A 15,376-nucleotide genomic window follows, 5' to 3' on the forward strand; every position below is an offset into this window, starting at 1 on the left:
TGCACAGGGATACATGCTGTTTCACCTATTATTCTGTTACCTAAGCCCATCTTTACAAACACAGGAACGGGATCACTTCTCCACAGGATGGCTGTGTGGAGGACATGCTCCGCTCACTACACAGCCCTCCTGCGAGCGCCCTGCCCCGCGGCAGTGAGGCGGATTCATAGCAGAACTCAGGCCTGTGCAGACAGCCCGTCTGCACCCGGGGTGCCCAGCACCCCCCCAGCAAACCGCCCGCTATTCCGGGAGCACCCCAGCCAGCGAAGTGCCCTTATACCGCCTCCTGGCATGCCGCCTTCGGCCACGAGGCCAGTGCCACAGTGCTGACCCGACAGTGCAGCTCTCCCCTCGGGGGTCACGCTCTTGGGAGTTGAACACCCCCATGCAGCCCCACAGCCCCAAGCCGGCGTGGCCCTGAAAACCCAGATCTTTTTTTTAAATGCTTCCAAAAAAAAATTAAAGGGACCCAAACCCCTTCTGTTCTGTGCAAAGAGAAAACAGAAACCCCCATCTACACCCCAGGCCTGACCCAGGCTTCAGCAAGACCCCATCGCCACCCAGCCCCAGCAAAATCTGTGCAACGCATCGCACCTGCCACCTCTGGGCACAGAAAAAAAGTGAAAAAAAGAAAAAGCCTAAAAAAAAAAAAGCCGAAGCACCCACAGCCCTACGTCACATGGCAGAGCCCCAGGGGCTCGGAGGGCTGAGGCGAGCCGCGGCCTCGGTTGCGCTCCCGCCCGCCCCGGCTCCGCCCGCGGGGCTCGGCCCCGCCCCCCCAGCTCGGCGCAGCCGTTGGGTGCCCGTTTCCGCCGCGCGGGGGCGCCGCAGCGAGGCGCGCGGGCCGAGCGGGAGCGGCGGAGCCCATCTTGCTGCCGCTCGGCGGCCGCGCTCGGGGAGGAGGGCCCTAACCCGGCGTGCGGCCAATCCGGGCGGGCGCTGACGGCGAGCAGGGCAGAATGGGCTGTAGTTTAGTGAAATAGGAAAGCTGCAAACAGTGTGGAGTGTTCCTGGTGTAAATAAAAGGGGAAAAAAAAAGTTTCTGCAAGTCGCAGCTCTGCAGCCTCGCTCAGACACTGGCACGGGGGTTTGTGCTTTGCAAAAAACCAACACACTGGACTTTATTGTGCTGCGTTAACACGCTCTTCCTATTGTTTGTGGTTTTTTCAAAATATGGCAAAGGTTCAGGTGAACAATGTAGTGGTGTTGGATAATCCTTCTCCTTTCTACAATCCTTTCCAATTCGAAATCACATTTGAGTGCATAGAGGACCTGTCTGAAGGTGAGTAGAATTTTTCCCGATACGGATTTTGTAACCCCGGGCTCTTAGTTTCAGGGGTTTTAAGGCTTAAACTTTGCACAGGCCTGCTCTTACAATTTAACAGTTTCTCCTTCACCGCATCGCCGTGCCGAGGCGAAGGGACGTGCTCGCCGGCGCCCGAGCCGCGGCGGAAAGCCGCTCTCGCCGAGCGCGGCGGGGAAAGTTGGCGGCGTTCGCCTGCCCTGGCCGCGGAGCCGGGGCCGCCTCTCCGCGCCGCGCCATCGGCGAGGCGAGCTTCAAGTTGCGAGGAACTTGTTTGAGTGGTGGTAGCCATGTTGCCAGCTTTGTGTGTGCGTGGGGGGGAGCGCGAGAGGGAGAGGGTTAACCGGGCTCGGCTGCCGCGCATCCCCGCGCCCGCGGCCAGAGGGGCTGTTGCGCGGCCGGCGTCCCTGCGCCCAGGCGGTACTCGCGGCGCGGAAAACGCTCCGCAGAGAGCGTTTCGTTTGCTTCGAGCTCAATTTTAATACTTAAGATTTTTTTTTTTTTTTTTTTTTACAAAAATCGCCGTGGGAGGCAGGGCCGGGTGGGCTCGCCCCCGGGGGCCGGTAGTCGGCTGCCGCGGCGCGGTGGGTGCGCGGGGCCAGCGGCACGGCTCGGTACACGGGCTACGGGAGCCCTGCCGGTGGGGGAGGGGGCCGGCCGCCAGCCACTATTTTTGGAAGTCACTCGAAAGTTACTGGCAGCCGCCAGAGCGGGGGGGGTGGCCCCGGCGGCGCCTTCTTGCAGCCGCGCCGCGGGGACCCCCTTCCTGAGTTTGGGGCGCCGGCCATGCTCCCCGCCGAGGGGCGCGCCGCGCCGCCAGCGGGCTCCCGCCTTCCCCTCAGCCGGGCGGGCCGCGAACCGCCTTCGTCTCGGTGGCGCTCCGCAGCGCCGCCCGCCGGCAGGCCGCGCGCCGCTCTCTGCGGGAGTCGCCCCGAGAGGCTGCGCGTCGCCCCTCGGGCGGGAGTTTCGAACGCCGCGGCTCAGGGCGAGGAAGGCGGCGGCGGGCCGGGAAGGACGCGGGGCGCTCCTGCCCGTCGGCTGCGCGGGCGGCGCGAGTGAGGGCGGGGAGGAGGAGGAGGAGGAGGCCGCTCGGCGGGGGCTGCCCGTGAGCGGGAGGACAGCAGCCCGGCCCCGGCGGAGGCCGGCGCCGCCTGCTCGCCAGGTAGCCCCAGCGGCCCGAGGGGCCAGGGAAGGCAAAAGGAAAACCGGAGCTGGCGGGTGATAACGCCTGGCAGTTGCCGGTCGTTGCGGTTAAACTTGCCTCACCCTTCCTGCCTCGGTAGCAGTTTGCGTGTGCGTGCGGCGGCCTGGTGGCAGCGCGCTCGGCGCAGGGCTTGGCTTGCTCTGCCTCGCCGCCCCGGGGAGGGACGGGCGCCTGGCGGGAACGGAGAGGAAGTCTCGCCCGAGCCGGGAGGGTTCCCCTGCCCTTCTGCCACTGCCTCCTGCCCTTCTGCCACTGCCTCCTGCCCTTCTGCCACTGCCTCCTGCCCTTCTGCCACTGCCTCCTGCCCTTCTGCCACTGCCTCCTGCCCTTCTGCCACTGCCTCCTGCCCTTCTGCAACTGACCGGCGCGTAAGCTGGGGCTGCCACTAGCAGGGTGTGCTTGGTCCCCATCTCCAGGTTGCTGACTGGGTCTCTCCAGTCAGCCTGGCCTCATCTGAGATCCAGCATCAGACCCCTCGATGGCAACTGCCATCGCAGGCAGCAGTGCCCGTCACAGGGGCTCGGCGCGACCTTACACCCTTCCTTCCAGTTGTGCACAGCTGCACATGATGTGCTCTTACTCTATGGCTTTACATTAGAGTTAATCTCAGACAGTCGGCATGAGAAGAATTATAGATGGTCTAATACAAAAGTCTCAGTTCCCTTCCCCCACCTAAATGCAAGTTAGACTATAGGATAAAATAAAGTCAGGGTGAGCACTGCTGTCTTTCACATTTAAAACCAAGATTAAATCTAGCCTTTGTATGCTTGACAAAAAAATTGTTGTCACTGCCTTAGCTTTCATGTGCTGATATGCCCGTTTACTGTGTTGTTTTCCCTTCAGCCAGTCCTGTGCACCGCTGACCTTAAATTTAAATTCATTAATACCAGCCCTTTTTCTAAAAAAAAAAAAAAAAAAGAAAAAAAAAAAAAAGTTGTTATTCCCTGTCAAGGTACTGTCCTGATTTCGGTTGCAATAGAGTTAATTTTCTTTTCAGTAGCTGGTACAATGCTGTGTTCTGGATTTAGTATGAGAAAAATGTTGATAATGCTGATGGTTTTTAGTTGTTGCTAAGTAGTATTTATAATAAGTCAAGGACTCTTTAGTTTCTCAGGCCCTGCCAGCAAGAAGGCTGAAGGGGCACAAGAAATTGGGAGGGGACACAGCCAGGACAGCTGACCCAAACTGGCCAAAGGGATACTCCATACCACAGAATGTCATACTCTGTATATAAACCGGGGGTGTTGGCTCAGGGGCTGGCTGGGTATGCATCAGTGGGTCGTAAGCAATTGTACTGTGCATCACTTGCTTTTTTTTCCTTTTGGATTTTATTCCTCTCTCCCTCTCTCTCATTTTTTATTATTATTATTATTATATTTATTTTCAATTATTGTTTTTACCTCAACACACAAATTTTACCTTTTCCTGATTCTCCTCCCCATCCCGCTGTGAGGGGTGGGGAGCGAGCAAGCAGCTACATGGTATTTAGTTGCTGGCTGGGGTTAAACCACAACAGATAACTAAACAGCATTTGGATCAACCTATTAAATGTGTAATTTAAAAATTATTTTTAAGAAGTCTGTTTTTTAGTACTAAATACTACTGGTTTAGAATGAACTTTGTACTGTTCTCCTAGGGTAATGATACAGGATGGTGTGATAATCTTAAGCAGTTTAGCCTAAAAGTTCTCACTCTTTGTAAGTAGTAACTTACACTCAGGTGCTGACAAAAGAGGTCCTTAATTGTCCTGGATGAGTAGTGTGCAGTACTAGCAATAGCTAGTACTACATGCTTCAAAGGTAAATCAAACTGCTCATACAGTACCTGGCCAATTGTGCTGTGCTGTACAGAGTAGTAAAATTCTTTCCCAAGTCTTGTTAACTATGTTACTTACCACCCCGCACCCCCCCCCCCGAAAAAAACCCTGCACTGATGATAAACATGACAAGCAAGAAGCACTCATTAATGAAGGAGGGGCGTTAAAATCCTAAAGCAGTCAAGTTCTGTTAAAAGTGCTAAGTTTTTTCTATGATTGAGTTCTGTTTCTGCATTAAGAAATGATAATGTAGACCTTTGGATTCTACAGAGCATAAGTGATAAAGTAAATGTAATAGGGTACAGGTCTGTGCTTCTGCATGGACAATCAGAGCATTGTTCATAAGGAAAAAAATGAAATACATGGACGTTTTTAAGGTACTGTTTTGAAGCAACAGTTTCATTAAAAAAAGGAAAATGTTAGTCATAGTTTTTTCCAACTGTGATCTTTTTTATCTCTTGTTTAAAAAAACCTGTCTTTTAAGATTAGTTCCATGTGTGGATTTATGCATGTGTTTTTGAATCAAAGAGGGGAAAGCTGGTTCAGGAAGAGCTAGTGTATGCTAATTTGCAGTTTCAACTTTTGAACACCTGACAGAGAGGGTGAGTTAGAAAAAACTGAATTGTAAGAAATGTTTGCTTTGTTTACATTTTTTTTTTCCTTGAGTTTCATTTCAGGATGTGGATAAAATCCAAGCACCAGTGTCTTTGAGAATATGATTTAATCATGCTCTCACAATTTTACGTACTTCTCAGGTTACACAAGTTACATGTGAAGGAATGCAGGCATACAGTGAGTGTGCCTGGTGCTTACACAATGGGTTTTCTTATTTGATTAACTACCTTCCATGGTCTGTATAATTTAAGCTGTTTGATGTATATGCAGAAGGTGGGGATTTCTTTTTGGGAGATGGGTCAGTATTCGCAGCATGCCATGCATTATGGGTATCCAGGCATCATCCCTGTGCTGCAGCCATTCTGATGGGCTTTAAGAAAATGCTGAACACAGTTCTCAACAAGTAAATGGACCCTGTCCTCTGGATAAAATGTGAAAACTAGTCTAACTGTGAAAATAGAGGGATTCCTGTGGTACTTACTGACTAGAGAGAGATGGTGCAATGGTCTGGTTCATGAGGACCAGGGCAGGCATGAGTGCTTTTCCCCAGTGAAGACAGGTCCTTGTTATATCTTAGGCCTGTTGCCAAAGAAGCAGTTTTAGGCAACGCAAAACTGTAGATAGGCAAGAGTGGAAGACCTTTAACTATAATGATAAATAATGTTTGGGTTTCTTTTTTTTTTATTATTATTTTCATTTTACTGTAGATTTGGAATGGAAGATAATTTATGTGGGTTCAGCTGAAAGTGAAGAGTATGATCAGGTGTTAGACTCTGTTTTAGTAGGACCTGTTCCTGCGGGCAGACACATGTTTGTATTTCAGGTAAGTTTGACTTTACTGTTCCTAAAAGGGTTGTGTTAATTTGTTTAAAGATGATTGTATCAGACTAAGAGGCACTTGAAAAATAATAGTAAGACAGAAAAGCGTTTCAGTCAGCTCTTCAGGTACGATACACCTTCCTTTAAAGTCTGTTCTTGAGCTGGTATTTCCTGCCTCTGATATTTCCATGGTAGTATTTTCACTTGTGGTATCAACAATTAGAGATAGCAATATAAGCATTGTTTCTGTAGCTACTGATAATTTTGACCAGTCAGGTTCATAAATATAGTTTAGATTACTTAGTAATCAAGAGTGCCAGTTACCTGGTTTACACTAGCATCGTCAGGTTTAACTCTGCTGCAGTGGGTGGCAGTTCCAGACAACCGGGAGCACTAGATTAATGTAGCCAACATCTTCAGAAGATGAGGCCAACAAATTCATTGTAAAACTGAGCCAGAACATTCAAGAGTTCATTTCTATTTGGCAGAATAAATGTTCAACCATGATGTTTGGCTAAGCATGCTAAATCACAACAAAATATAGCAATTTGTGCAGTAAGACATAATTCCAATGGTAGATAGTAGGCATTTGAGACACAAGTGTGTAGACCAAGACTATCCAACAAACTGCAGCATGCGACAATCCTATAAAATACTGCTGTTAAAACCAATAGTTACTAAGAAGGAATGATGAAGGGAAGGAAAACTGGGAAAGAGCAGTGCCAAGATGACTTACTAGCCTATTCCATTTTCCATTTTAAGTCAGCACGAGGGGGGAAAAAAAAACAACTAAAGCAGACTTGCCTACATTCTTAAGGAAGTTTATTTGGTTTGGGCTTTTTTTAAATTAGAGCTATGATTTAGCTCACTTTATTTATCAAATACTAGTATTTGTCTTGTAAACCGAGAGCAAAATCCATCAGCAGAAATATCAGATTGAAATTGGGTATGGTGTATGGTATAAGAACTGTGCTACTTTCCCAAATACTATAAATTCACTTAACTATTTAATGGCAAATGCATGCTGGAATATGAGCATAAAAAAAAAAAGTGCTAATAAATACGCTTTCTTATTTCTCATATTACTGTAACTCTTCTAAAATTGTTGTGAGGCATCTTGATTAATTATGTAAGTTCTAGGTGTTGTGAGGCTTCTTGATTAATTATGTAAGTTCCAGGAAACTTTTCTTATGGCACAGGTTAAAGAAATAGGATTAGGCTGGAGCTTACATCTATCAACCATATACGTGCAGATCAGTCCTGATACATTTGTTTGGTTTTGGAGCTGGTCTTAATTTTTCCACGCTAAAAGTACAATAGGTGTGAAACAAACGCATCATTTATTAACAGTTCTTCCATTATCAAGCTGTTATAGCTTATAGCATTAATTGCTCAGAAATAGGTGGTCCTCTGTTGCCTCAATGGAGCTACCTTGTAGCACTATATCCAGAGAGTCAGCTGGCATTTACATTTCTAATTTAAAAGGTACACTGTTCTAAAGTTAGGAAGATTAATTGTTGATGCTGATGGCAGGGAGCAGGAGGCAGGTGCCTAAAAAGGCCTGTTTTGGTTGCATGGTTAGGAAGGCCTTGAAAATTGAATTTATTGGTCCTGCAGTTTCTGTAGGACAGACTCATTTTATCCTGATTATAAATGAAACTACAGCTAAATTAGGAGTAAATATGTAGACATTTTGCTTAGATTGGAATAGATCCTGTAAGAGAGTCAGTACTCCTGTGTTATATTAAAGTATCCCTTTTATTTCTTGCCAAAGCACTGTTGGTCTAAGTATATTAGACTTAGTGTAAGTATATTGGTTTTCAGGTGAGGGTAGAATGTGGCTAGTGTGTACACAGGAGACTACCAAAACCCAAAGTGCTGCAATAAGCCTTTGCTGATGACTGAGACTGTTTTATTCACCAGACTGAAGCATCCTGGAGATGGAAAGAGCTAGCAAGGGAAGGCCAGAATGGCGCAAAGTAGAGAACTGCAAGAGGCATGTAATATAAAGAAAAGAGACTGTGATCATTAGGGACAGCATAAGTAAAGGATCTTTGCGGATGTAACATTTTCAGCTAGTAATATGCTGTAGGTTTTTCTGACTAGGAAAACGGCTGAAACAGCAAGTAAAATGGAGTACCACACAGATGAAATACCAAGGATGATAAAACTACTTTTGAAAAGCTGTGTATCAGGTTGAGAAGTCAACCTTATGTACAGAAAGATGGAAAACTATTGTGCTTTTTTCAGACTTACACAATAAGCTTTTTTGTCCCCATCCTTTTGGTTTGTTTTTTTTTAAACATTTAGAAAGGTTTCAGTATTAAAGACCCACAGCTTGGCCTGTTTGGTTCTAAATACCAAGATATAAGTAGTGAAACCTGATTCCTTCTCTCTATGCTCTTGGGAATTTGTAATTAATTCAGAGAAACTTCTTTTTGAGAATATAAGCACATAATAATGTACTGTTTTTAAGTGGAGATATGACCTTAGCTACGTACTCAGCAGTAATAGCTATGTGAATAAATGTATTGTAGAAAAACTCGATAATTCAAGACAACATACACATTGAATGATTTCATAAAATTCTTAAGTAAATTCTAGCATAAGAATGGCATATTAAGACAGTGATTTTTATGCAAAAGTGAATCTACTGCTTCTTTTTGCCTACCAAAATACCTGTTTGCAACTGCTAACTTACCACTCGATCATACTAAGCTCTTCTTTTTTCTTCCACTTGTGTATGATCATTTGTTTCCCCGGCAATTAAACAGTGTTCAGTGTCTTTTCCACTCAGCAAAATAATGCTTGAGAATTAAGTAGGATTAAACAAGACTATTTCCTTGGATTCATAACTGTATCATAGGATATTAAAGGACACAAAATGACAATGGGAGCATGGAAGAACTAAAATCCCACATTAGGGTGCAAGCTGAGTTTCATGGGGGTTAAATGGAACAGTGTCCTTTTGCAGTATATTGGTCTGTAACTGTCCACTGGGGGATTTGAAGTAATCAGATGGTCCTGGTCACTGTTAGAACAAGACAGTTTAGGAAGGAGGATCTGGGGAACTACAGGCCTGTCAGCCTGACCTCGGTGTTGGAGAAGGTAATGGAGCAGGTCATCCTGAGTGCTGTCACATGGCACATGCAGGACAACTGGGGGATCAGGCCCAGACAGCATGGGGTTATGAAAGGCAGGTCCTATTTGGTGAACCTGATCTTCTACAAGAAGATGATCCACCTAGTGGAAGTGGGAAAGTCTGTGCATATTGTCTACCTGGACCATAGTAAAAGCCTTTGACACAGTCTCCCACAGCATTCTCCCAGAGAAACTGGCTGCTCATGGCTTGGGTCAGTGCACTCTATGCTGGGTTAAAATCTGGCTGGCTGGCCAAGCCCAAAGAGTGGTAATAAATGGAGTCACATCCAGCTGATGACTGGTCACAAGTGGTGTTCCCCAGGGCTCAGTATTGGAGCCAGTTCTATCTTTATCGATGATCTGGACGAGGGGATTGGGTGCACCCTCAGTAAGTTTGCAGATGACACCAAGCTGGGCAGCACTGTTGATCTGCTGGAGGGCAGGAAGGCTCTGCAGAGGGATCTGGACAGGCTGGACCCATGGGCCAAGGCCAGTTGTATGAGGTTCAACAGGGCTGAGTGCTGGGCCCTGCACCTGGGTCACAACAACCCCATGTAACACTACAGGCTTGGGGCAGAGTGGCTGGAAAGCTGCCCAGAAGAAAAGGGCTGTTGGTCAACAGCTGGCTGAACGCGAGCCAGCAGTGTGCTGAGGTGGCCAAGAAGGTCAAGAGTATCCTGGTTTGTATCTGAAACAGTGTGGCCAGCAGGACTAGGGAAGTGATTGTCCCCCTGTACTTGGCACTGGTGAGGCTGCACCTTGAATACTGTGTTGGGTTTTGGTCCTTACACTGCAAGAAAGGCATTGAGGTGCTGGTGTGAGTCCAGAGAAGGGCAATTAAGTTGATGAAGGGTCTGGAGAACGAGTCTTCTGAGGATTGGCTGAAGAAACTGGGGTTGTTTATAAGGAACTGGAGAAGAGGAGACTCTGGGGAGACCTTGTTGCTCTCTACAACTACCTGAAAGCAGATTGTAGCAAGGTGGGTGTCAGTCTCTTCTCCCAAGTAACAAGTGATAGGACAGGAGGAGATGGCCTCAGGTTGCACCAGGGGAGGTTTAGATTGGATACTAGAAAAAAATTCTTCACCAAAAGGGCTTTCAAGCACTGGAACAGGCTGCCCAGGGAAGTGGTGAAGTCACCATCCCTGGAGGTATTTAAAAGAGGTGTAGATGTGGTGCTTAGGGACATGGTTTAGTGATGACTTGGCAGTCTTGGTTTGACAGTTGGACTTGATGATCTCAAAGGTCTTTTCCAATGAATTAAAGTAGTGATTTAATCTGTATTGGCAGTTCTTATAATTTCTTCAGGCTTGTACACTTGTCCTGTTCCTTGGCCATCTTTTCCATTTCCCTATGCATGTTGTAAAACCATTTGGTCATTTTCTGTTCCCTTTAAGGCTGGAGGAAGTTGTTCTATCCAATTCCCTGGTTCCTACTTCTCCCCATGGTGTTATTTGCTCCTAAGAGGTCTGACTCATCTAATTCTTCTGCAAAGTGCCTACAGCTTCTTATAAAAAGCTAGACTGGTTTGAAGGCTTAGAATTGAAGTAGCAAAGAGCAGAAGTCAATGCTACATGACCACTAGCTCCCAAATTTCACAGCGCTGGAGCATATAAATACTACAGAAAAAGTAGGGTTGAGAGGGACAGCAGGAAATTAATCCCATTCATCCTGTGTCCTTAGGCAAGACTCATTATACCCAAACCATTCTAACATTGTTAATACCAACTTGTACTTGTAACACAGGTGTTCATTGCTGGCTTCAAGTCTTCATGTAAAATTGTAACTGAAGCAGTTTCATTTATGCTTAGATTGCTGTTACTTTAAATCCTACAGCAGAATGAGACCTCACATTTGGTCAAGAAATGTGTAGTTAGGAAGCATTTTAAGGAACTGACGTGAGCCATATTTTATGAGGCAGATTTTATTGATTATTAACTGCAGAGCCATGGTAAGTAAGGATGCTGAGGAAGACTGTGACAGTTGCCTATTAATTAGGATTTCATCTTGGCTGAAAATATGTCAGATGCCTTGAAGTGATGATGCATTTAGCTGCATATGTTTTTAACAAATGTAGACGTGTGGAAGGAAGGAAGAGAGAGAGTAGTTTATTCCTTTCTTAGAAATCTGTAGGACAGCTCAAACCTTACTGTAGCCTGTCCCTGCTCTTCTTGCTGAAGTATAAATTGCAGTCTGTATTTTTAAGGGTTTAGTCATGTTAAAAACACACATACAGACCAATTCAGCCTCAGAGGTACAAAAAAAATATCTCACACTACTAAATTACCGAGAATTGGAGGGATGCTAGTACACTTGCTTGAACAACAGTTCAGTTGATCATACATTTAAAAGCAGTTTTGGATCAGTGCTGTCTAATCGTCCATGAGAAATGTCAGTACACAATATTACTATAGTTTAAGTAATTCTGTCTGTAAAGGATAGTGCCCTAAATTCAAGGTTGATGTTTTTGTGAAAGCAGGTATATTTTCTAGTGAACTTGAACAATTTTAAATACAGTCATTATGCAGCTGCTAAGACATGCTACCTAAGATTCCCCTGCTAGATAGGCATGTGGTATCAATTTTGTTTTAATCCATCTTTCCCTGTCACATTTAGGCTGATGCACCTAACCCAGGGCTTATTCCAGATGCAGATGCAGTAGGTGTAACAGTTGTGCTAATTACATGCACCTATCGAGGTCAAGAATTTATTAGAGTCGGCTACTATGTAAACAATGAATATACTGAAACAGAACTGAGAGAGAATCCACCAGTAAAGCCAGATTTTTCTAAGGTAAGGCATGTTTTGTTCTAGCCATATATCAAAGGTGTGCTTATAGAAAGAGGTTTTTAAGAAACAAACCCCAAGTGACTCCATAAAATACATGGAACGAGGTATCAAATAATGGAAAAGACTTGGTGGGGGAGGGTGGGAGGGGGCAGCGACCATGACATGACACAAAGTACAAGCGCTGTGTAGTTGCTCTAAATCTGGAGAACACTGAGAAACCTACAAGTTTCTACCAGCTTGAAGCCTTGGCTGGACTTCATTATTATTTTACACCAATGTGTGAAATAAACTGTTTGTACCACTGTTGATAAAGAGGCTCTGTTCTTCAGAAAAACAGAATGGTTTTTCTAGGACAGTCAACCTGGAACTAAGTTTTAAGTATTAATTTAACACAGTTGTTGTTCAGCTGTTCTAGTGTTAGAGCTGCTGTTTCTGCAAAACAGTAACAAACTGAAGAACAGGTTACATATAAAATGAGAGAAGATGGGTAACTTGGTAAAAGCAGGTTGGATGATTATCAGATCAATGGACAACTTGACCAAGGAAGTATACATATTTTAAAAAAAAATCCTTCATGGTAAAAAAAAATAACCCAGGACTAGAATTGAAAGATGATGTGAAATAGAATTATTTGAAACCTAATACCTTGAGGAGAAGGATCAATTTAACATCAAAAACTAGTCAAAGCCCTGTGAAATACTTTTAACCAGGCAGACTCTCTACAAACCAACAAGATTCTATACAGCATCCAAGTTTGTTTTCATGTAAGATTTTGTGGGGTTGGTTTTTCTCGTTATGAAAGCTTAAGTACATGTGTACACACATTCTTAAGTTGTGTGATGGTAAGAGTTTTGTTACTTCTCAGGTTTGCATGAATTATATGACTGAATAGATGAAGATACAAATGAGATAATGCATGTACTGTAATGACTAGTACGGCGAGAATCCCCATAATCCCTGAAACTGATATTCAAATGTAACTAAACTGAGTTGGTATATAAATTGTGTTTATAAGGTTGCTGATGTTTTTCTATGTGTAACTTTATTTCCAGGGATCAGATGCTCAATATGTTCTCAAAATTTAAAATTATGGTTAATTTGGAGGATTCTTAAATTTATAATCTGTTTCTTTTTCCCCTTTCGTTTAAATTATATACTTATTTGTTATTTTGGGTGTGAATGCCGGAATGTTGACTTCCTTTAAGCACTTGGATTTAGAAATGCCTAGAACTACTTGTGTTAATTCTCAGCTTATATAAAAAGCTAGCTTTGCTTCTGTGAAAAAGAACAGCAAAAACTATCATGTACTTGTAAAAAAAGTCCTTGAGTGACTTTGGGATAGAATTTAGATGTACAAGTAGAAGGTTATTAAATTGATTAATTGACAGGTAATAGACCCTACTATGTTCAAAAAAAGAAATGGTCTTGTTAGTTTGCATAAGGGTATGGGAAATACTTGGTGAGAGTGCACTTCCTTGGAGAATAAAATCAGCATTACTAGCAAAGCAAACTTTTCCTGTGATTAGTCTTAACTTTCATGAGTGGCCAATGGTGATGTTACCATCCTCCAGTTAACAATATATTATCTTGAAAGTAGTGAAAGATAAAGTGAGAATGTTCTTTTTTTGCTGCATACATAAACAAATACAACATGTTTTCAATGGAAAATGAAGGCCAGCCACGTGAATAAAACCTATGACTAATGTCTAGGCATGTCCGCTGCCACAATATTAATAATCTTCCGACTCTACGTAATATTTTTACTTTAAATCCTTAGTAGGCAAATTAAAACTCAGTCTAAAGCATGGTAACTTAAATTAAGGATAGGTTGTACTCTTAAATGAGGACAGACGGTTGATGGAATTTATCAATTATGGCAAACATTGTAAAGTTGATGCAAAATTTAATGAAGGTGGTTTTTTCTTTTAGCAAGATCTTAGTGGGGCTAGTCATTTGTTTTACTAAAAGCTGGCTAAAACATTAATCACTTGCACTTTACTTGCAGAGTTCTCTTACAGCCTTGAACTCACAGAACAGTTAAAAATATCTCAAAGCAGTTACTTTGCTGAGTAGGATATTAGAGTGAATGAATGAACGGTGTGTTTCTGTAAGCTTGTTTCTGGTTCATAGATAGTACCTATAGATTCATGTTTGTATGAATTACTTTTTAAAATGAATTGTTATACACATACTAGGCTATGGGGAATAAAAGGAAAAAAAAATAGATGCACACAAACTCCGGCTTGTGATGTACACACTACATGATCCATATATTTTCTTCTCTCCTAGCTTCAAAGGAATATTTTGGCATCTAATCCCAGAGTTACAAGATTCCACATTAATTGGGAGGACAACACTGAAAAACTGGAAGATGCAGAGAGCAGTAACCCAAATCTACAGTCACTGCTTTCTACAGATGCATTACCTTCAGCATCAAAGGGGTGGTCAACATCAGAAAATTCATTAAATGTTATGTTAGAATCTCACATGGACTGCATGTGACTGACCACCATCGTTTTGGTACTGTACATGTGTTAAACTGTAAAAACAAACAGAACTATTTCCCTCAAATTCCATAAGTACATAGTTGACAAGCAATGTGAAGAACTTGTTTTAAAACATCCTGTAGAAAGTTTATAAAAAAAGAAAACAAAACAAAAAAACCCAACAACAAACAGTATTTGAGCAAATTGTGGAATATAAATACAACTATTTTTAAGTAATTGCCTTTTTTCTCTAATGTGTTATTCTATGTGGTCTAAACCAAACCTGATTAAAGTTACATATTCTCTCCCCTCCCCCTTTACTTTGTAAGCACTATTAAAAGCTAAAAAACTGAAAGTTAAACATTCAGGCAAAATGAAGGAATAGTGCCATGTCTTCATCTTTGATATCCAGATTGCCAAATATAAAGTGCCCTTTAATAGCAGCTTAAGAACAAAACTGTCATTAGATGAAGTGCAAAGAAAAAAGTATCTCTAAAAAAAAAAAAATGTTGAAAAATTCCTTCTTGCTGTGAAAGCAGACAGCACAGTATAATTTTAGGTGCAAGCTTCTTTTCCTTTCAAGGCACATACTTGTTACTTAAAGCATGCAATTTGAGATTTACCATCTGCTATGTTGGATTTTAGGCCTTTTTTTTTTTTTTTTTTTTTTTTAAACCTCCTGCTGCTGTTTAGTCACACTGTGGTTTGTTAAGGACAGTGGTTCAGGTGGATTTGGGCGGGTACCTCAGAAAAGAACTGTTGTTCAGCCACCCTGACAGCACACACAATTGGTTTGAAAGATTCAAGTAATTACTAGAAAGTGTAAGCATCAAAAGGAATAGCATGAGTACCCAAAAAGATGCTCTTCTGCAAGCTTATTAGATGTAACTGCTGGTTGGTCCATCTATTTTCAGGTCAGCTTTATTCTTCTAGTCTTATTAACTAGTAATGAGTTTACATGCTGTCTTTCAGATTTTTGAAACACCTGGAACGTAAAACTTCTGTTTTCTCTCTACCCTTTAAAGCAATCATATGCATTGGTATAAATCAAGATTTAAACTCTGTTGTGGCAGGCATGACATACTCAAGAATATACTGCCTGCCCTGAAGCTCTTGCACTGAGACATCCTTGTTACCTGGGGCACCCTTGAAGATAAAAAGAACTAAGTAGTAAATTGTAAAGACTTAAGACATTATTATGAC

At 43.3% G+C, this 15,376-nt stretch overlaps 2 protein-coding genes across 3 annotated transcripts in view; one reads left to right on the plus strand and one right to left on the minus strand.

Annotated features, from left to right (window-relative positions):
* The window catches only part of MCM9 (minichromosome maintenance 9 homologous recombination repair factor), a 51,351-nt gene that overhangs the window by 15,346 nt on the left and 20,629 nt on the right, over positions 1-15,376 (minus strand). The gene's annotated exons all lie outside the window — the stretch shown is intronic.
* ASF1A (anti-silencing function 1A histone chaperone) lies at positions 817-14,410 on the plus strand. The gene is made up of 4 exons (XM_005235266.3): positions 817-1,282; positions 5,646-5,761; positions 11,514-11,690; positions 13,977-14,410. Exons 1-4 carry the CDS (start codon positions 1,174-1,176, stop codon positions 14,187-14,189), a joined length of 615 nt encoding a protein of 204 aa, XP_005235323.1. The 5' UTR covers positions 817-1,173; the 3' UTR covers positions 14,190-14,410.

Source organism: Falco peregrinus, chromosome 7 (genome assembly GCF_023634155.1).
Source record: "Falco peregrinus isolate bFalPer1 chromosome 7, bFalPer1.pri, whole genome shotgun sequence".
In the NCBI taxonomy this organism is placed as follows: domain Eukaryota; kingdom Metazoa; phylum Chordata; class Aves; order Falconiformes; family Falconidae; genus Falco; species Falco peregrinus.

What these genes read in the sequence shown, in the direction of transcription:
- ASF1A (XM_005235266.3), top strand. Translation starts at nt 1,174, where the DNA reads ATGGCAAAGGTTCAGGTGAACAATGTAGTGGTGTTGGATAATCCTTCT. An exon ending in CATAGAGGACCTGTCTGAAG is followed by an intron (nt 1,283 to 5,645) that starts GTGAGTAGAATT and finishes ATTTTACTGTAG; the next exon opens with ATTTGGAATGGAAGATAATT. An exon ending in GACACATGTTTGTATTTCAG is followed by an intron (nt 5,762 to 11,513) that starts GTAAGTTTGACT and finishes TGTCACATTTAG; the next exon opens with GCTGATGCACCTAACCCAGG.